Consider the following 23,640-nt stretch of genomic DNA (forward strand, 5'->3'; position numbering starts at 1 on the left):
TCTCCTTACTTCCACAGCCATTTCTAACTATTTCTTTCCAACCTATACCTCCTTCTTAGTCTCTCTATTCTCTGTTATAATATAATGGGTCTTTACCATTCCTTAACACCTTTAAAGGTACAAACCTGATTTCACATTCCTCAAAAATTACTTTAAACCCATCCCAGAGTCTTGTTTACATTTTTATTTACCATTTTCCACTGATCATAGTTACTTTTATTTTAAACTCCCTCAAGCCTGCTTTATCAGCCATATGGTACTGCCTAATAGTCCTACTTTTAAGATCTTCCTCTCTATCACATTTATTTTTAACTAAGACAAAAACAGTCCGGCCCCGTGATGTAGGGGGCAACGTGTCCGCCTGTCACCCGGCAGCCCCAGGTTCGATTGCCGGCTGGGTCAGGGGTTTTTAATTGTGAATCATTAATACCCCTGGCCTGGGGACAGGGTGTTTGTGTTGTCCTTAACGTTCCCTTCCTTACATTCAACACTACACTTTCTCCATTCCAATTACATGCAGGTTTATATCACATGGTGCAAGCAAAGGCAAAAGATCTCTATAGGTCGACGTCCTGAACAAATTGACAAAAAGAAAAAACAAAACAAATTTATGATTACTAATACCATCTATTACTTCGATTTCTCTACATAGCCCATCTGGTTTTACCAGCACCACGTCTAGAATATTCTTCCCTCTAGTTTGAGGAAGATTCATATTACAATGAATGGACCTAGTTAAAAACAGCAAAAAACAACAAGACAAGGACTTGAACATGGTGATGGATGACGAGTAGTGGAAAAATTGAGTTAAAAGATGAGGAACCATATTTTCCTCAAATTAGCTGCACGAGAGTAATGGGAAGAGTGAAAGAAGGTGGGTGTATAAGCATACACATGAAGTATGGCACCATCAGACAGCTGTCCATGACACTGAGTATCAAAACTATAATAAACTGTGACAAATGTACTCTGTATCAAAACTGTGGAACTAAGGGGGGGGGGACAATTTTTAAGCAGGAATTCCAATTTATCCTTTAGATCTTCCGTGAGTGTGCCATTCCTAGGTTTCTGCGGAAAATACAAGACAATTCAAAGAACTAATTTAATGAAACAGAGTTATAAATGAGGGAACTAGGTAAAATTAAGCATTATTATAACTATCATAAATATGGTGAAACTATTCAAAGCAAAAAATATCTGACATGCTGACACTCCACGAATTCTCAATCTGACATTAAGAAGTTCTATGAAACTTCATAAGCAACTAAGATTTAAAGAAAGGTTTGGAAAATGAAAAAAATTCCAATTCAACAAACAAGCAACAAGCCCAAAATACCTCTTATGCAATGCCATACAACAACATTTGGAGCAAAACTGAAATAAATAATATACTACATGGAAATGTGAAATAATGAGGTCAACTCTGCCAAATTCAAAAGTACTATTAGATTATACATCAATGCAACAATCTTAATAAAATAAAAATTACCTGATTTGCTATAACACATGCTCGATTCACTGCTTCTGCTTCCACTTCTTCTGGGCGTGACAGCTCATGGCCTTCTGGACCAGTAACACCAGCTGCAAGGAGTTTCTTGACATTCTGCAACAGATTAATTCACCTCGTAGATAAAATTCCAACTCACAGAAGACAGAACCAAACAAAATACCGTAATTGGTCAGAGAGATATTCCAATTGAAAACTATGGCAAAGAGTACAGTATTTGACAGTATAACATTATCAAGTTGTTTGATGGAGCAGTTCAACAAGGAATTATGTGAGCAAATATTTCCTGATGACCAAATATTTTGTATAGGCATGAGGAGAAAAAAATAACTTTGTCATTTCAATACATACTCGTGTCAGCTGTAAGGCTTTTTATGCTAACGATTTAACACTGCATCAAAATACTGTATACAGATTTCTGGTGATGTTAGGTTAGGATAAAATGGTAAATTACAACAAAATAATAATCTTCAAAGCTGCCCACAGCAACTCCATTCTTCTTTTCAATCATGACTGGAGCATTGTCAGAACAGAACGTTACACAATTTTTGAATTGGTATTTTGTAACACTAACTGTGAAATTACCAGTATTATGTCCTGTTCAATCACCCACCAAGGCTGGGACAGACAACAATGAGCAAACTATCTTCTCCTGCTTTGCCACAAAAAGGTGACGACAATAGGGTAAAGCTTGGCATTACTATTACTGCACTCATCTGTAGCTAAAGAAAATGGTTCACATTGCATGTAACCAACGAGTTCACTTCTTGAATCTGTTGCCATTTCTTTCAAAATGTGTGTGGTCTTCGTACGACCTCAGTCATATTTTTTTTTGCAATTTCTGAACCTGGAAACATTTTCCTAAACAGAGCACCAGCATGATCGGCAGCAACTAACGGGATATTATGTTCAATTAAAAATGAAATGAACAAGCATTCCGCTCTTACTATATCAAGGTCGGCTCCAGAAGAGGTAATTTTCTGACTGCCATCCTTAAATTTTGTATTGGAGACGTGTTTAACATATTTAATGTGATTTAATGTGTTCTACCTCTGTGAGAAACGTTTATATCACATGAGCACATGGAACAGAATGCGAATGTTTCACCTTTCTGTGATCGTATAAAAGAAGGAAATTCAGCAGAACATGCCTTGTTTCTTAGTTGAACTCATTACGAGCACCACTAAAAATACTAAATCACTTGCAAATTCATCACACAATTCCCCGAGTTACAGAACAACTGCCAATGTTACTCATAACCTCATACCCACACACAAACAAAGCCTTTCAACTGCTATGAAGCACGACACAATTACTAAAGTTATATATAAATTCACAGCCTGCTACTTTTCACTGATTTATTTTCTTCAAAATTACAGCCGGCTACTTGTTTGGGAACATCTCAGTGATGAGTGAATGAAGTAGCTGTTGAGGTCGAACAGGTGACAAAAGCACGGTGATAATCGATACATTTACCGGTCAAATTTCAGCTATTATCGAAAGTCAAACAAATCCAATTTAGATGCAGAAAGCGAAAACGAGCGCGGATATTCAAAATCTGTACAATAACATTCATCCATACACACACTCAAAATTTATGGAAAAACTGGAATACTTGGCAGGTATGCAGAATGGTTTTCTTCCAACTTCCTCTCAACCACTGATCACACCCTCCCTTCCAAGATGCCAGTGAATACTTTGCCTGGTATACTAATCAATGAGATACCTCAATAGTTTTTGCACTCCATCCTGTTCACTAGCTGATAGGTGAATTACTGCTTTTGTCTAATCTGAAGGTACCTTACCAACACTCCATGCTAATATTATTCTATGAAGCCATTTCATCCCTTCCTTCCCACTATACTTCACCATTTCAGGTCTAATTTCATCCATCCCTGCTGATTTATTTATTTATTTATTTATTTATTTATTTATTTATTTATTTATTTATTTATTTATTTATTTATTTATTTATTTATTGTTAGGAGCAGATTTCAAGGGTACATAATAATATATAGTAGATAATAGACTTTCACCTGTCCAGTGATTCCCTGGGATCTATTATGAGCAATGTTTGAAGAAATTAAATCCCTTCATTTAGATCAAAATAATCTTGGTAGCTTTTTATACCTCCTAAACTCTTAGTATGTTAAAAATTCAAGGTGCGTCTAATAATATGGCCAGGGACTGTACACGCAGCACAGATAATCCATTCACCCTGTAGTTAACTTTCTGAAAGTTTTGTGTTTGACCTGCGTCCTAAACTTTTACCACCTGTATTAGTTTTTATCTTTTTTTTTCTTCCCCTTTTTCCTGTACTTATCTGGCTTCCTTCCTATCCTACATTTTCAGCATCAAGACTGTAGATCTGTCAAGATGGCCCCTCAAAGAGTGTTGATACCCGCCATCCTGATGAAGCTGTGAAGCAGAAACGAGCTCATCAAGGTTTGAGAAGAGAAGGATGTAGAAAAACAGAAAATGACTAGGAAAGAACCCATCATTTGAAGATGGCAGTGTGTAAAGAAGTGGAGATTGTCCATGTGTTTTCATATTTGTCCTTGTTTCCTCTTCCTACACTGACTTGTCACTGTGTTCATCCTATTACGTGTTCCTTTTCGTGTTCCTATCTCTAAACAACTTCATACTGAAAGTTGAAGAAGCTGAAGTATTATAGCAGAAATCATGAAATTATTCAAGTTCCAAATACTTCTCAATAACATTTTCATCAATATTAATTTAAATGTTCCTAAGGATTGCTTCAGAATCATGAAACTACTGTATGTGTAAACTTACCTCAGCTATTATGTGCCCATTTTCAGCATGAACTTGTGCAACTGCTCCAAGAGTTCTACACTTGTCAAAAATACAATAAAGTTCTGAATCATTTAACATGTACACATCCTTGTATGCCATGAACATCTTGAATGAGTTAACTCCATGTTCTTTGCAAAGCAACTCCATTTCTTCTTTCACCTGAAATTGAAGAAATATATCAGATGCAAGTTTCATACATTTAATTACATTTTTTGTTCTAAAAATTAGCTACTATTAATGGTAATAAATTTTGCATTCTGAATTGTAAGTTTTGTATTTTATACTACTTCAGCATTTTGTAAGAAATCAGATGAAAATACTGTACTGTAATATTGGTTATAACTTAACATATCTTGGAATGTTGTCAGTGCTTCACTCATTATTAGAAAACCTAAAATCTTTACAGAAAATAGACAATTATTGGGTCGATGCAAAAGTTTGTGCGGTTATTTTATTTTATTTTAATGTCACGCACTGTAACTCACAATCACTCAGAGATGTATTCACCTCCACTTTCTATGACCTACTGCCAACGTTCAAGTAGCAGTTGAATGCCTCGCCTGTAGAACTGTTCTGGTTTTGACTGGAAGAAATCTGGTAGCCACTGGTCATCAAGAGAAAGAAGCTTCATCAGGAAACACTTGCCCCTGAATGTGGTTAGAAAGAGAGCAGAAAAGATGGAAATCTGAGGGGAGGAAGATCAGGGCAATATGGAGGATGAGGAAGAGGTTCCCAGCCAAGTTCAACAATCACACCTTTGGTCAATTGTGCTGTATGCAGACGAGCGTTATCATGGAGCAATAAGACTGGTTGCCTTTGTCTTTTGTTGTCGATAGCAACGGCAAGTTGTCTTAGCTGGTCACTATACACAGCAGAGGTAATCGTTACGTTTTTCGGAAGAAGTTCATTGTGAAGAATGCCATCTTTGTTCCACCAAACACACACGATTTTCTGTGGATGGGCACTATCTTTGCCATGGGGAGTTGCTTTTTTTGATGGACTGAGCCACTCTTTTCTCTTCTTCATGTTGACATACAGACACCATTTCTTGTCACCGGTGACAATGTTCGAAAGGAATGCTTCGTGCCTATCACAAGCCAGCTATTGTCGGGCAAGCAATGACAAACAGATGTTTACTCAATTTTTGTTACTGTCACTTAGCACACGTGGTATCCACATAACCAATTTCTGTACCTTACCCATCGAAATGCAAATGGCGTACAATAGTTGACTGATCACATTAAAAAACTTGCACGTTGTTTGACAAGGATTCTCATGAAGCAACTCATCCAAGCGATTTTCATCAAAATCTGAAGGTCTTCCAGAACGTGGATCGTCAGAAGTCAAACCGTCCTGCTCGAAAGCGGGAAAACCATTTTTGTGCTGTTCTTTCAGCAAATGCTTCATTCCTGAACACTTCACAAATTGTTCTCGCAGCTCCTGATGCACTGGATCCTCGCTTAAACTCAAAGAGTAAAATGTGTCGGAAATGCTCACTTTTCTCAACTTTACATCCCATATCCGTTTGTCTGAAATACACAAATAATACATTCACAATCAAGCAAACCTGTGTTTTAAACACACAAACTCCAAACTCAGTTAAAACAATGGAATAACGATAAGCAATCCCTTCATGCCGCATTGTTGCCAACCCAAAAGAATACCGCACAAACTTATGCATCGACCCTATAAAATGACACTATACACAACCTAAAGCTGCAATTCCACTGGCTTTATTCTAAGTGTGAAAGAAGTCCCTTTCCATAGATAAAATTCCAAGGAACGTCAACCCAACAAGAAATATCTTACTCAACAGCTTAACACCAGATACAGACATAAAACCTGAAGATGGTCTGAAGTGTACCAAGCATTTTCCATTAACCTCAAATTATTCTCTCGATCTCAATAAAATTATGATCTGGTTCTCAAGTGCCTCAATATAGTAAGGTCTCCAATTACTGTAGAACTGATTCTTGAGTTCAATTTATTCATTATTTTATAGTTTGAGATATGCGCTTCAGAAGGACATGTTTCAAAAGCACTGACACACCATGAATTTCAAAGGAGATTCTTTTTAAATCCGACTTAACCCCTGTAGGCCTTCTGAATAAGTTTTCTTTTAAGCTAGTTTTAGATATATTCTTTAGGTTATAAGTTGATATTTTTTTGTTATTATCCACTCTCTATTTATCCTATAATTTTTCATCAGTATTTACCTTAATTGTATTATTGTAATTCCTTATCTGACTTACATATCTCAATAACAGTAATTGATTACAACGATATTTTAGATTAATACTCTAAAAATAAAAAATTGTATGTGGTTAAGTGTAAGAGAGGACCAAGAGCCCTAACTTCGCCACTTAATAAAGACACAAATAAATAAATAAACATCTGGATCATGATCTACTGATCACCATTCATGCACTCTAACAAATAGGAACTACTAAAATGTACCAAACGACATAAGGACAAACAACTTCTATGAAATCTTTATCAAATGGTCTTTTAAAATGATAAAGAAAATGAAATAACATTCTATATTGAATTTAAAAGTCTGGAAAATGTTAACCCTCAAGTACAGAGGTCTTTATCAAAGGGGTCTTTTAAAATGAAAAAGATAATGAAATTACATTCTACACTGAATTTAAAAGTTGGGAAAATTTTAACCCTCAAGTACAGAGGTCTGGTCACCAAGACTGCCAATGCACGAGTAATTTATTACTTGAAACTCTGCTGTTGCAACAACTTGTGCTGCAAGCTACCTTATTGTTATATTGTGAAAATAACTTCTCCTCCATAGTATGACCATAACAAGTTCAAGGTTAAGACGCAGTCGTGATTGCTCTTCTGGAAGCAGCCTGCTAGACCGGACTTCGGTATTTACATTATCAGTGGATGAGAAGTGAACTGTCCCAGCGATCAGTCATGATACATCCCGTGCAAGTGGCCCATGAGACTGGATCTTGGCGTTTACTTCATCAGTGGGTGTGAAGAGAACAGTCTCAGTGATAACACTTCATGAAGGATGCTTATTATAAGAACAGTCTTGCAGGAACTAGTGTCACAAATAAGACTCATATGGATACTTCCAGAACATGTGTTACAAATAAAAGCTTTACTAAAATTGTGCAGGAGTGGCTCGAAGAGGACTGTAGTGTTGGAGACAGTTGTGAAGACAATATTGCTTCCAGAAACAGTGAAAATAATGAGGAATTGGTACGTAGTGCAGTGAACAATGAGGCAGAAGCAAACTGTGGGAGTAAATCTTCCGTCAAAAGTAATCATGATGTAGTTCAACCTTGTTTTTATTATGGGAAAAATCAATATAAATGGTCATCAAAACCCTGCATCCCCAAGCATTCTTTGACACTGAAACACAATATTTTGAGACTTCCAGCTTTACAACGCGCAGCTCAAATTGGTAATGAAGCTGATCCCATACCTGTATGAAATCATCTTCAATGGACAAATGTTAAACTCACCACAGAGAGAAGCAAGTGTAAATCACAAACAGACTTTAGAAATGAAGACATGACAGAGCTGAAAGTCTTCGTAGACTTGTTATTTTACCCTGCAGTTTTCAAATCCAATCATGCAGGCACAAAGTCAGTTTTTGTGACGGATGGTACGGGAGAGAAATATTCTGCTGCATAATGAGTAGGAACAGATTACTGTATAAACTTTTCTCTCAAATCTAAGATTTGACAACTTTGACGACAGAAGTGAAGCTCGATCCTACAGCATCAATTTTATGACTCATTTGCCAGGAACTGTCAAGAGTGCGTTCAGTGTTGGGTCCTCTGCAAGTATTGATGAGATGCTGGTCAGCTTCAGGGGGAAGATGTAGATTCAAGATTTATAGCCCAGTAAGCCATGAAAGTACGGGCTAAAATTGATCTACCTACAATGGGTACATATACTGTGGTTAAGAACTCTGACGGGTCAACACTTAGTGCAGAAGAACACTGTCATTCGAAACCTACCCAGGCAATTCTTCGACTCAATCCTCCCCTGTACGGATCTAACGGAAATATAACCGCAGATTAACTGGTTTGGTTACACAGAAGTCGTGAAATGTCTGAAAAGACATGGTGAAGTCTTTCACCATAAGACCTCCCTAAAAGAATAAACATGCAATTCCACTGGCATTTTTGCCATCAAATTCGGGAGAACTAGGATCATCTGTATTTGGATCTACTAGAGACATTACTTTGTTATCAGACGTCCCAAAGAAGGGGAGAGCTTTAATTCTCTTGTCTTCTTTTTTTTTGCTAGGGGCTTTACGTCGCACCGACACAGATAGGTCTTATGGCGACGATGGGATAGGAAAGGCCTGGGAGTTGGAAGGAAGCGGCCGTGGCCTTAATTAAGGTGCAGCCCCAGCATTTGCCTGGTGTGAAAATGGGAAACCACGGAAAACCATCTTCAGGGCTGCCGATAGTGGGATTCGAACCTACTATCTCCCGGATGCAAGCTCACAGCTGCGCGCCTCTACGCGCACGGCCAACTCGCCCGGTCTCTTGTCTTCTGAGAACCACAACAGTGCAATTGATGCTGAGATGAATAAGTCTGAAATCACAATGTACAATAACTGCAACAAAGGAGGCGGAGACACCTTGGACAAAAAGTATGTGGTGGGGGGAGAAGTGGTTTACTGCACTGGATGATAAACAGAGAGGTGGCCCATGGCTATTTTCTACAGGGTCTTGCACATCAGTGCTGTCAATGCCTTCAAAGATAATCCTTTGGATCCCGCCTCCTCTCTTGTGAAAGTGCAGTTGGAGAGAAGAGTGAATAAATTTCATCTTATATTCGAGGTGAGAGCTTGTAACCACAAATGAGATTATTGGAAGAAAAACCACAACCCTCAAACGATAAACTATAAAAAAAGATATTGTGTTTACTGTGAGACCCAAAGAACCTTTGCCCCAATCTGTTTGGAGTGTGCCAGTAAAATGTGTGATTTGGTATCTAAATTCAAAGGAGGGGGACGTTCCACCTGATCAATACACAAAGATATAAATTCAAATCTTATATTTTACACCCCAATAAACTAGTTCTAGTTTCAACTGAGGTGGGTCACCCTCAGCTAGATGAATAAATAATCCTTCAGAACTATAACAGCACTCTTCAAAGTAGATTAAAAGTATAAAATATCACAGTTTATTGCTGTTCATAAAATGTTCACAAGGCTGGTAAAATAGAACTTGAATGCACCAGAAAATTATAAAATGTCCTTCACAAATTATATAAGCATGTATGCTTAAACTATATGCAAGACATGTAATGTTTATGCAGTATGCAGAGCGTAAATTAATTAGGAGATATAGATAATTACAACACTGTATGATAGCTGATCAGAGGGAACATCTTACAGTTCTGGTGGCGAATTAGATATTGGGATATATGCATGTAAATGTAGAATATACTACAAGTACAAGCAATAAGTAAAAGCATACATTTTCAGCAAATACTGGCAAGTAAAAGCATTTGCTTGAATTGGTATGAATCACCTTTTGCTCGTGCTGCCCAGAAAGTGCTACAAGTCATTCCAGCATATTGTCGTTGCCGGGACGAAACCTCCTATGTGATAATATTTCTGGAGATATACTGACCTGCAGTACATACATTATGAAGAGCGAGAATGAATTGACCTTATTCATACAATATTGCACCTTAGATGACAGAACCCTACTCATTCGGGACAAATATTTCAGATTCCCTCATTTATAATGTCCAATAACGGACCATTTATATTGGTAATGTAAATTTACTCAGTGGCCTCCACGGTATGCACTAGCCAGTGTATTGGTAGGTGTGCTAGGTACCAACTGATGAGCCCACCCTAGCACACAAGGGCGAAACGCTGGCAACCAAGAATGAGTTAGCTGGAAAATTTATAATGTCCAATAACGGCCCATTTATATTGGTATTGTAGCATTTGCTAGTCGTGCAAAGCATGCTGGTTGCCGGTAAGAGAGAAAAGTTGAAAACTAGAAAATCAGCTGGAATGGATAAGGTTTCGGGGGATATACTAAAGACAATGGACTGGGATATAGTACCATATCTGAAGTACTTATTTGATTATTGTTCGCATGAAGGAGCTATACCAAATGAATAGAGAGATGCTATAGTAGCCCCTGTGTATAAAGGAAAGGGTGATAAGACATAAAGCTGAAAATTACAGGCCAGTAAGTTTGACATGCACTGCATGTAAGCTTTGGTAAAGCATTCTTTCTGAATATATTAGACATGCTTGCAAAATTAATAACTGGTTTGATAGAAGGCAGTTTGGGTTTAGGAAAGGTTATTCCACTGAAGCTCAACTTGTAGGATTCCAGCAAGATATAGCAGATATCTTTGATCCAGGAGGCCAAATGGACTGTATCGTGATTGACCTATCTAAGGCATTTGATAGGGTAGATCATGGGAGACTACTGGCAAAAATGAGTGCAATTGGACTTGACAAGAGAGTGACTGAATGGGTGGCTATATGTCTAGAAAACAGAACTCAGAGAATTAAGAGTAGGCGAAGCTTTATCTGACCCTGTAATAATTAAGAGGGGAATTCCTCAAGGCCGTTTCCTTCAAAATGTTGGCCAATGGCATTGAGTCTTTAGGTTCGCAAAGATGGAAAATGTTGCACAATGCTTATAAACATATACATTAAAGTTGGATTGGAGGGTCATTAGTTTTCAGAAAGAACACATTTGCCTCCCACAAGTTACGGTATATGACTTCACATTTGGAAATGATAAAATGAGTTAGCCCTATAGGGAAGTTTTAATCTGTCGAAGTTCTAAAATCCGTAACATTCAAGACTCGATATTCCAATCCGTAGTAGTTGGCATCTCTGCACCAGGCTTCACATTTCTTCACAATGATAGGATACTAAAACGGAGCGGTGGAAGGGCCACAATCATTAGATCTAGTCTAAAGCTTAGAATAATGGCATGCTCAGACAACCAGTATAATAGGAAATCAAGAGTTTATGCTATTTGAAATAACCATAGCTCACCATAAATGCACTCTCTGTGTTAGGTACAAACCTCCTAATATCGGATATCTCAAAGAAATAGAAAATGCACTGTTTTGCCACAATACCAACATGTAATTGTGCAGGTCAGACACAAAACTGTTCACCTATTTATGCGACGTCATCAGAGCTGTAGTAGGCCTACGCTATGGAGGTGGACATTTAACTAAGAAATACAGATGTGCCGCACGACTTCGACATGTGTTTTCATTGCGTGGGTCATACGGACAAAGCTATTCACAAATTTGTGTGATGGTCATCAGAGCTGCAGTAAGGCTTGTACCCACTTCGCAGCGGAATCGTTTTCTGACGAATTATGTTAGGGGGTCTTTTATGCGAGATTTACTTTTTTCATTTTCTTCGTCTCGAAAAACTGGAGGGGGGTCTAATACATGAGTAAATATGGTATGTTTTCATGATGGGCAAATGGCATAGATGTGCCCATCTGTGGATGAAGGCGAATTTATCTACCCGTAAGTAACGTACATAGTGGAAGGTGTAAAAGCCGCTTACAGTCTATCCTATCGCCCTCAAAGTCTGCATTCCCAGAGGAAAGTTTTAAAACTATAGCAGCTGTTTACCTTATCTGACCACCACGTTACTCCAACATGCAATCCATAATCACAGCATACTTTCTCATCTGCTAACCTCCTGGTGTTTTCATAAGCCTCTATCAGAGACTCGCCCTTTTTTGGAATAGCAAAGTCAACTGGAAAAGAATAAATACCAGCATCAGAATCATAAATTTCAAGTATATTATGTTTAACTAGGATGAAAGTTCAGTTACATCAATAACTAACTTATCATTGTAGTTCCACCAGCTAAGGCAGCCTTTGTTCCTTGGTAAAAGTCGTCAGCAGTCTTTGCTCCCATCATTTCAAAGTCCAAGTGGGTATGAGGATCAATTCCACCTGTAAACGAGAGGACAATAACTATATAGAGAACATATTAAGCAGGTTAAAAGAGAAGTTAACAAATATATGCCTCATTACTTTCATAACAATCAGTCAATCATCAGTGATATGAATTTAGGGTTGCCACCCAGGCGGTAGATTCCCTATCAATTGTTTACCCAGCTGTTTGTTAAACATTTTCAAAGAACTTGGAAATTTATTGAACATTTCCCTTGATAATTTATTGCAATCTCTTATTTCTCAGCCTATAAATGAATATTTTTTCCAATTTGTCCTCTTGAATTCAAACGGTCTTCATATTATGATCTTTCCTACTTCTAAAAGCTCCAATCTAGCTTATTTGGCTACTAATGTCATTCCACCCCATCTCTCCAATGACAGCTCGAAATATACCACATATTTCATAAGACCAATTTCATGTTTTTACCCGTATTGAACTTACTACTAGTATTTACAATTCTTATTTTTATTATCCACTCAATTCAATACATAAAATGTTTATTGTCTCTAAAGGGACATTACAATACAAACGTTATTGGGACGTGTTTCGCTCGCTGTATCAAGCATCTTCAACCATCTTCTATAAGATTTTCTCAAGGCTGAGTCATACATTAAACCTTATTTATAATAATTTTGTTCATTGAAAATGATTTAAACAAAAATATTGTCACTGCTTAAAAAGTAAACAAGTAAAATCGACAATTAAATTGTATCATTAATGGACTAGGCATTAATTACATAATATTGATGAAATGTCATCACTACTCAAACAGTACACAAATTTTTTTGACAATTAAAATGTATCATTAATGGACTAGGCGTTAATGACATAATATTGATGTCCAAGTCATATTAAATATGACAATTAAATTGAAAGATTTGGCTAATTCTCGTTTGTTTCTTGATTTTTCAAATACTGTTAGTGTATTTATCGGAGTTTCAAATGAAATTAGTGAAAGTTAAAGGATTAAACTTGCAGTATTTTTTCCGTTGTGTTTTTGTTAATTGAGAACTACATCATTCTTAAGGGTTGGATCATTGGAGATTTATACTCTGTTGTGTATATCATACTTGTAGTCTTCACAATCTTCAACTGATTTAAGTCGGTCTATATTATTCACTGGTCAGTTTGTTGTTAAGCGTAGTTTAAAGGGGCACCAATGATTGTTACATAGATGTGATGTGTTGTGTACTGCAACGTTATGGATGATTGTGTCCCTTTGTTTCATGCTTTGTTGTTTAGTTGTGCTTGTTGCAGTACTGAGACTATTGAAATCATCCTTAACGTTGCAGACTATTATTATTATTATTATTATTATTATTATTATTATTACAGAATTTATTTATATCAAACTTAAGTATTTGTATTAATTTTGGTAATTGTTCTAAGAGGGGTTCTTTAATTCATTTTCATCAGTTAGGTTCTTATTCTTATTGTATTGCTGATCTAAATAAATGTATATATTTTCCAATTCCATAATTACTCTTCCCTTTTCTACCCTTCTTAATATTCTTGAATCCCTCTCAATAGTTGTGAAACGGTGTCCAGTTTCTTGCATGTGTGCACTCATTGCAGAATGCTTCCTGTGTTTCGCTGCATTGACATGTTCAAAATATCTTACAAGAAAGCTTCTGCCAGTCTGCCAAACATACAAATAATTGCACTCTGTACACGCAAGCCTATAAATTCCTGATCCTTAATAGTAAATGCTATTTATATTATCATTATTATGGTTGAAGAAAATATTTCGGTTCATGTTTTGGGTTTTGAAGGCGATATTAACATCTTGTTTTTTGATGGTATTAGTAACCTGGTATATTGCTGGGTTAGTGAATGTAAAAGTTGCAAAGTTAGATTTCTTATTATTAACTGGAATAAGATTTGTGGCCAGTTTTATTTTCACTTAGTTAATGATCTTGTTAACCATCTCTATTTTATATCCATTATTGAGCGCTAGTTCCTTTACAAAATTAAGTTCTTTCTTTAAACTATTGTTTGTAAGTGGAATTTTTAGGGCTCTGTAAACCAAATTTAAAAAGGCTGCTTGCTTGTGAGAGTTGGGGTGGAGTGATTAGTTCTTAATCGTTATTGGGGCAAACGTCAGTTTTCTATAAATTTGAAAGTCAAATTTGTTTCCTACTCTGTTTACACTGATATCTAGAAAATGTAACGAGTTGTTGCTTTCTTCCTCCTTAGTGAATTTTATGTTGCTGTCTAAGCTATTTAAAAAATTCAGAATATTATTGCTGTTATTTAGTTTTCCATCTGTTATGCAAATGTGTCATCCACTTATCTTAGCCAAAGGCATAGTCCTTCTATGTTGTTCAAAATTTTAACATGTTCCAAATGATCCATATAAATGTTGGCCAGGATACCTGATGCAGGGTCTCCCATTCCTAAACACGTTTGATGATATTTTTTGATTACATGTAAAATAATTATTACTTAAAATGAATCTTAATATATTAATGAATTTTTCTATTTCATACTTACTCAATTTGCTGTGACTGAATAATTTAAGTTTGATTATGTTAATGGTTTCATTAATCGGTATGCATGGGTACATGTTGGTTATATCATATGAACACATTTTATAATACAGTTGTAAGTCAAATTTATTAAGCTTATCACAGAAATCAATTGAGTAATTAATTGTAGAATTATTGTTAAATTTATAGTACTTTTTCAAAAATTGATGTATAAACTTAGAAGTCATATAAGTTGGGCTATTCTACAGTTGATTATAGGTCATATACGTATGTTAATTTTGTGGACTTTGGGCATAGCCTTGGCTATTGGTATCTTTGGGTTCATACTTGTAAGTTTCTGATATTCTGTTTAAGCAATTTCTTTAGATTGTGTTGAATTTTAACTGTAGGATCTTTCTACATCACCAAGTAAGCTCCATCCGAAAAAAATTCCTGTTTTTTTTTTTTTTTTTTTTTTTTTTTAAACATAAACTTGTTTATTTAAGATAACTGTAGTTTCCCTTTATCAGCTTTTGTTACTATTATATCATTTTCATTCATTTTAGTCTTTAATTCTTTGATTTGCTTAGTGAGAACGGTATTTAAGTTATTATTTATCTCTCTTACTAAAGGTGGACGTTTCTTTTTGATCTCCAATCTAGTATCATTTTTCAATTCTAAAGGCAATTTCCCTAGGTCAGATTCTGCTTCTGTTACAGTGGTTAGGCCAGTTGAATTTTGCTCCTTTATTCAGTAGGCTCATTTCACTATCTGTAAAGGTGATATCCAACAAATTTACAGTGGTTGGAATGTTTTTAAGGCCTGAATTAGCCCGTTTTACTCTTATATTATTTTATTTAGGTTTTGATTTATTCTCTCTTAATTGTGAGATTTTGTTTTGTAAAGTTTTTTATTTCTTATCTAATATATCAACAAGCTTCTCATTAATAAAATGTTGTATAGATTGCCATTCTAACGGGGTTAAAAGTTCAGAAATTTCCAAGTGTGTTCGATAAAGTTGTAAGTTTAACAAAGATTTCTTTCTATAATGGGTTTTAATCTTATTTTTCAGCCAGATTTCATTCACTTTGTTTTGAGTGTCTACTAAATTTGGCATGGATAAGTTTCATCTTTGTACAGATTTTAAAAATTTAGGCACTAGTTTGAATTTGAATTTTAAACATTCCTTTAAAAACCATATGTCCTTGGCGATCTTGCTAATTTTAACCTTGAGGTTAATAAATCTGTTCTTAATCTTGATATTAGCCTGGTTGGCCATTACATTGCAGGTTATAAATTTCATTTCACTAACATAGCAACAAGCAGTTATCACGAAGTTGTAACACTAGACAATTATACAGCAGCAGGAAGAGTAAGTGATAGTTCTCTCACTAAAAAAAGTTTATACAGACTTATAGATCAAAATCTTATACATATTTTTTATTTACAGATATATCTATTTGCTTTACGTCGCACCGACGCAGATAGGTCTTATGGCGACGATGGCTTAGGAAAGGCCCAGGAGTGGGAAGGAAGCAGCTGTGGCCTTAATTAAGGTACAGCCCCAGCATTTGCCTGGTGTGAAAATGGGAAACCACGGAAAACCATCTTCAGGGCTGCCAACAGTGGAGTTCGAACACATTATCTCCCGAATACTGGAAACTGGCCGCACTTAAGCGACTGCAACTATCAAGCTCGGTACACAGATATATCAACAAGCTCAAATCAAAATCTGCAGTGATCATTCAAGTTCCACTTCACATTGAATGTTTTCATTTTACTAACAAGTTCATTTTAAGAATAATATGACTGACGTAATGACAAATATTAGGATTTTAACCGATACATACTGCACTAGTATTACTCCAGTATATAGGGAATAAGACAAAGGTCTACAATACAGGAAATTATTAGCTTCATAAAATCATTAAAACATACAATGAAGGTTCAAGGACAATTATACAATTCAAGAATATGGAATCATTACAGTTAGACAGATCTCATACAAAGATTTTAAGTAGATGGTTAATAGATGAGTTTTGTCTGTAAGTTGTACAGACAATGTTAATACCAAGATTTTAGACAATTGTGTTTAAGCTTAAGACATAACTTTTTAGTTGTCACATGATCAGTGAAATATCGTAAAACTTGTCACTCATGCTTGTAAAGTATATTTTTAGTTAAACGTAACCCAAGATGGTTTTGCTATTGAACTTTGGACTCATTACAACTTTATGTATGGATTACTGTAGGAAGTGTTAAAGTTAGGAAAGTCACAGGACAACTAGGGGACTATGCACGAATCAAAAATAGGACTGGTACCAACAACGAGAGATGACAACGCTGTACGAGAGGTTCATCAAACATCAGCTGCTATATAGATCGTATCCAGGTACCAGAGTCTACAAATGGTGAGCTAATGGCATAAATTACTGCAAGTCTCCGCGTAACAGTTCATTTTCTTAAATTTTATCTCATTCAATTTTTCTTTTCTTTTTCTTCTGTAAGTTCAGATTTCGTAAATACACCATCACGTTTTAATCCTAATAAATAGTTGTTTTACTTAGTATTTTCTGAAATTCTTATTAATGGTCCTTAACTTCCAAGTTAGTGTGTACTTAATGGTTAGTGTCCCGTCACCCCACCTTTGGGAGTATTTAGAGTCTCATTACGTATTATTATCATCATTATTATTATTATTATTATTATTATTATTATTATTATTATTATTATTAATTATCAACTATCGTCTTCAAGCCATAAGCTTGAAGACTGGCGCCCATGAGATATTGTTTATGGAGAAGTAAATGAGAGATTATTTATTTATATTAAAATTAAGGTGACCCGCTACATCACATATTGTCACACATCTGTGGGCAAGAGTGTGTACGTCACATAAAGCGCGGCCCCATATTGCAGCTTTGTCTCCAAGCCACAGGAAATGCACTGGACTACACTTGATCATCCTCCTGCGATCAGCCCTGCGATTTCCATTCGCTCAGACCGCTTAAAGAAGCTCTAGGAGGGCAACGATTTGAAGATGACGAGAGTGTGAAAGTCTTTGCGCGCAACTTGCTGGTGACATGACCCTGTTATTTTCTTGATGAGGGTATCAAAATGCTGCCCATACACTGGGACAAATGCATTTTGAAAGCAGGAAACTATGTGGAAACAAATTGTAATTGCCTTGTGTTTTCCAATAAATTTAAATAAATAAAATCCCATTTACATCTGATCCCCCCTCGTGTAATTTCATGTGGCCTGCTAAGTGGCCTGGTGCAGGTCTTATGAGTTGACGCGTATAGGCGACCTGCGCATCTGTGAGGATGGGGTCCTACCTATGATTAATTGCAATGCTGAAGACATCACACACACCCGGCCCCCGAGCCATCGGAATTAACCAATGAAGGTTAAAGTCCCCGAACCGGCTGGGAATCGAACATGGGACACTCTGGACCAAAGGCCAGCACGCTAACCATTTAACCATGGAGCCGGGTAACACAAAGCTTAAACGTATTAACAGACTGTGCTTGTCGACACTCTGAAAATGGTTTAAAGATATTATTTACATTTCTAACCCGAAATTGCAGTCTAGGAATATAAAACAATTTTACATTAAGATGCTACAATGAGAAATAAATTCAAGGCGACCAAATTGACAGCTGTGCTCGCCGGCATGGGAAGATTGGTAGTACTTACCTCAGAACCCAAGTAAACTCCGACAGTTTTAATGGTGATATCGAAGGAATATACAATTTTAGAACTAAGGTTAAACAGTAGTAAATTAGAAAACACAAGTGAGCTGAAGAACATCAAGGGGATGACCCAGTAAATAAAAAGCCTACTTAGAAATTAAAGATTTCCTATTGCAGTGAGCTAGTCCCATTCTACTGCGACAGGCAACAAAGAAAAACACAATGACAATTTTATATTACGATTTACACGGAAAAGATGCCTGCTCCCAAACGAAATGTGTCAGCGCTGAAAAGCGCTGTGTGAACTAAAGTACATCATTGAAGTTGCAAGACTGCTTTGACTGAGAACGAAGATCAGAATCGATGATGCTAGCTTTGAGTTTTAGAATCTGAAGACAACCCCCACCCTCAGTTTGTCCCAAGGGAACCAACAAGTAGCTTACGCATCTTCTTACACGAGGGAGAATATTTCCCACACTCTCCGATGTTCTCTAGAATGCCCTGATGTTTGCCGGAACACCCAAAACAAAGTTTCATTCTGGTGTCATTCCCACACTCTTTGACATAAACCAGAACACAGTAATCAAGGGTTCTTTCTGGTGTCAGCAAGACATGAGAATGACATAGCCAGGCCTGCCATAGGGTGTTCCAACAGCTGTCACCTCTCTGTTTTACTAAGCTGAATAAAGATTCTGTTTAATAATAATAATAATAATAATAATAATAATAATAATAATAATAATAATAATAATAATAATAATAACAACAACAACAATATACTGCAGAACAAAGCTCCCCTCCCCATTTACACATGCAGTCCCGAGGATAATCTTATATGCATTCTGTAAAACAGTACAAACTAATACAAATCTCAACGGGAGAGTATGGTTTAACAAGCATCTGAATTAATGTTATTTTCATATCGTGTGGAAGAAGCAACTGGTAAATTCTGAGTGAGCTATGTAAAGCATATACAGTACTTTACCACAAGTATCAGTTATTTTTAAATTCCAAACTAAGGTTTCTTTTATACTGACCCCAAGGCGTTCCACAGACTTTTGCAATGGTGTTACCACACTGTTGTTTACAGATGCAGGTTAATAGTCTCTTTTCGAACAGCTGTAGTCCAAGCCTGTCCTCTAATTACAGCTTGTGTCTTAATTCAATTAATTAAGAGGAAGTTCTCACTGTCATAAGAGTTGCTTAGGTTTATAGAGTATTCATTTTCTGCATATCAATGGTGGCTAAACCATATAAGTGATTAACAATATCTTTAATATAATGAATAAATGAATAGAAGAGGCACAAGCATAGATCCCTGTTTGACAACTGTAATTTTAGTCTTCCACTATGACGTTTTATTGTCCAACACTGCACACTGAACATCTGTTTGTGAGGTATGACAAGAAGAGTCACAGTGCAGTGGAACCGAGATGAAGTTCTGGCCCAAACAAGGCTATAAGGTGTCAGTAACTGTATCAAATGAGCTGGCAAAATAGAGAAAAATGATAAAGTACATTACCTGTCATCTACGGCTTTTCTGATTTCTAATTCTAACTAGGGCTGTCGCAGTGCTGCGTCCTTTCCTAAAACCTAGTCGAAGGGTATATTAGAACGAATATTTTTCAAAATATTGCCCCAGTTATTTATGTATTAGTTTTTCTAGGGCTTTAGAGAGGACTGAAAGTATGAAGATGAAAATCTGATACAGCTTTTGTGGGAAACATCTTTGGAACAAAAACAATTGTCTATCCATTTAACTAAAACAATAACCAGTTGTAAATCAGCCACTAAATAATTAAATGAATAAATTTGTCATTAAGGGCAATATATTTATTTATTTGGCTTCTTTCAAGTGGTACCTGGCCCTCTCTTACAATTAACCACATGTATACAACACTTATCTGCAGATACATTAACCTAATAATCTAGCAGAGTTGCATAAAACTAACACACACACACATATATATAAAATAATTATACTGTAATAGTATACTGTATACTGTGCTCTACATTATGCCTTTGCTGGTGGGACCTAGTGCTTACAGTGCACTATGTCTTCTCGTACAGGCAAGAGCAATTTTGTTACTTTCATTGACCTGTCTCAGTCTTACCCTTGGCTTTGACAATATGAAGGTGACTGAGGTATGAGCAATGCTAGTAATGTCATTCCTTATGCAGCCAGTCCCAGCTATGAATGGAGTGAAAATGTTGCTCATAGGGTTGCATGATGCATGCATTTCAGTGGGCTCGGCAGACATATGCAATAGCAACTTCTGGCTTGGTGAGGAAAGCAACGGGAAACTACCTCGCTCCTCATTTCCCTAGTACGCCTCTTCAGTGATGCCTAGGCCATCTGAGAGCTGATGGCGGAGCTGTTGAGAATCCAAACATCCTTAAGGCTGATGACCGAACATATATATTGTACATTAACCATCTATATATATAAAATAAGAGTTTTGTCTGTACATTGCTCAGAATTTGAAAAGAATGCTATTTTTGTATCGGTCATGTTCACAATAACAAGAAAATGCATTTTTTACATTTCCGTAATTTCTGTCTGTCTGTCTGTCTGTCTGTCTGTCTGTCTGTCTGTATGTATGTACACGCATCACGAGAAAACGGTTGAAGAGAATTTAATGAAAATCGGAATGTAAAGTCGGGTGATGAACCGCTACAATCTAGGCTATAAATTGTTTTAATCACGCTGAGTGAAATGGTAGTTTAGGGGAAGCCTGAAATTTAATTCTCAAATATTTATGTTATTATTGGTCGTGTCTTAATGAAAATCGGTAGACAAACAGGTGAAATAAGTCGCTACAATATAGGCTATACACGCTGAGAAACATGGTAGTTTAGGGGTAGGCCTAAAATTTAATTGTCAAATATTTATTGTATTAGTGGTCGTATCTTCACCAAAATTGGTGTGCGAAGTCGGGGAATAGGTCGCTATAATCTAGGCTATCAATAATGTTATTCACATTGAGTGAAATGGTAGTTTAGGGGAAGGCCTGAAATGTAATCTATATACAGAGTGAAGCGAAATTGGCGCACTCGGGCGTCGCAGTGCGACTCCCTACATGCCAGCAATAAAAAATGTCTTTCACAAAAGTTCGTCCTGCGAGTATATCAGGCAGAGAAAGGACTTTGAATAGTGGCAATCTGCCAACACTGTAACCACATGTACGGTAAGTACCTCTGTCAGCATCATATATCCGTGCTGAGCAGTTGGTGCATTGGATAGGGTTTTGGGTTGGCATGCAGGTGGTAGAGGGTTCGATCCTGGGTTAAGGCGCAATTTTTTGTTTACTAATTTCCATTGGACATTACATACTGTAATACAGCAATACCTTAGGTCTCATGTATCCTACATTTACAACATTTTGTAACGCTGAACACAACAAATACCTTGCTAGGCCTACTGGTAACGTAAGCCCTTACGAAATACAATGGACTTGAACGAGGTAAGAATAACAGTTGCTACTAATCTATGAGATCGTTGGAGGACGGTAGAAAGAAAACAGGTTTCGCAGTTAGTATATGAATTTGTGCGAATAAATTCACGCCCACGACGTGGAAAGGACGTCTTTCAAAGCTGACCAAGGGAAACGATTGTTCGTCCATTTGTAGGATCGTAGTATGTAAGTGCAAAGGGTTTCTAGAGGACCCGCTGCAATGGCTGTTGACGATTAAGTTGCCAGATACCATACCACCTGGACTACATTTATGAAATAAAAAAAATACGCTTCAACCCAGGATCGACCCCTCGACCTCCTGAATGCTAACCGAAAGCTGTAACCACTGCACCAACTGTACAGCACAAAGAATACGTGCTGACAGAGGTAGTTACCCTACATGTGGTTACAGTGTTGCCAGATTGCCACTCTTCAACGCCCTTTTTCTACCGGATATACTCGAAGGACGAACTTTTGTGAGAGACATTTTTTTATTGCTGGCATGTGAGCAGTCGCGCTGCGACGCCTGAGTGCGCGAATTTCGCTTCACCCTGTATATAAAATAAGAGTTTTGTCTGTACATTGTTTATAATTTGAAAATAATGGTATTTCTGTATCGGTCATGTTCACAGTAGCAAGAAAATGCATTTTTTACTTTTCCGTAATTTCTGTCTGTCTGTCTGTCTGTACATGCATCACGAGAAAACGGCTGAAGAGAATTTAATGAAAATCGGAATGTAAAGTCGGGTGATTAACCGCTACAATCGAGGCTATAAATTATTTTGATCACGCTGAGTGAAATGATAGTTCAGGGGAAGGCCTGAAATTTAATTCTCAAATATTTATGTTATTAGTGGTCGTGCCTTAATGAAAATCAGTAGACAAACATTGGAAATAAGTCGCTACAATATAGGCTATACACGCTGAGAAAAATGGTAGTTTAGGGGAAGGCCTAAAATTTAATTGTCAAACATTTATTGTATTAGTGGTCGTATCTTCTCGAAAATTGGTATGCAAAGTCTGGGAATAGGTCACTATAATCTAGGCTATCAATAATGTAATTCACACTGAGTGAAATGGTAGTTTAGGGGAAGGCCTGAAATGTAATCTATATACAAAATAAGTGTTTTGCCTGTGCATTGCTCAGAATTTGAAATGAATGGTATTTCTGTATCTGTCATGTCTACAGTAACAAGGAAATGCATTTTTTTACTTTCCCGTAATTTCTGTCTGTCCATCTATATGTATGTATGTACACGCATCAAGAGGAAACGGATGACCGGGCGAGTTGGCCGTGCGCGTAGAGGCGCGCGGCTGTGAGCTTGCATCCGGGAGATAGTAGGTTCGAATCCCACTATCGGCAGCCCTGAAGATGGTTTTCCGTGGTTTCCCATTTTCACACCAGGCAAATGCTGGGGCTGTACCTTAATTAAGGCCACGGCCGCTTCCTTCCAACTCCTAGGCCTTTCCTATCCCATCGTCGCCATAAGACCTACCTGTGTCGGTGCGACGTAAAGCCCCTAGCAAAAAAAGGAAACGGATGAAGAGAATTTAATGAAAATCGTCATGTAATGTCGGGTGATGATCCACTACAATCTAGGTTATAAATTATTTTATTCACGCTGAGTGAAATGGTAGTTAAGGGGAAGGCCTGAAATGTAATTCTCAAATAAGTTATTTATGTCATTAGTGGTCGTATAGATAAATCTATATATATCAATCTCACAGCTGCGCGCCCCTAACCACA

General features: G+C 36.8%; 1 protein-coding gene across 5 annotated transcripts in view; it reads right to left on the reverse strand.

Moving 5' to 3' along the window:
- The window catches only part of CRMP (Collapsin Response Mediator Protein), a 486,710-nt gene that overhangs the window by 164,706 nt on the left and 298,364 nt on the right, over positions 1-23,640 (reverse strand). For all 5 annotated transcript variants that reach the window (XM_067140710.2, XM_067140711.2, XM_067140709.2 and 2 more), the window contains 4 exons: positions 12,161-12,271; positions 11,942-12,069; positions 4,301-4,480; positions 1,490-1,603 (listed from right to left, as the gene is read on the reverse strand). In XM_067140710.2, coding sequence (XP_066996811.1) covers positions 1,490-1,603; positions 4,301-4,480; positions 11,942-12,069; positions 12,161-12,271 — 533 coding nt within the window. The remainder of the gene's footprint in view (positions 1-1,489; positions 1,604-4,300; positions 4,481-11,941; positions 12,070-12,160; positions 12,272-23,640) is intronic.

Source organism: Anabrus simplex, chromosome 2 (assembly GCF_040414725.1).
Source record: "Anabrus simplex isolate iqAnaSimp1 chromosome 2, ASM4041472v1, whole genome shotgun sequence".
Classification (NCBI taxonomy): Eukaryota; Metazoa; Arthropoda; class Insecta; order Orthoptera; family Tettigoniidae; genus Anabrus; species Anabrus simplex.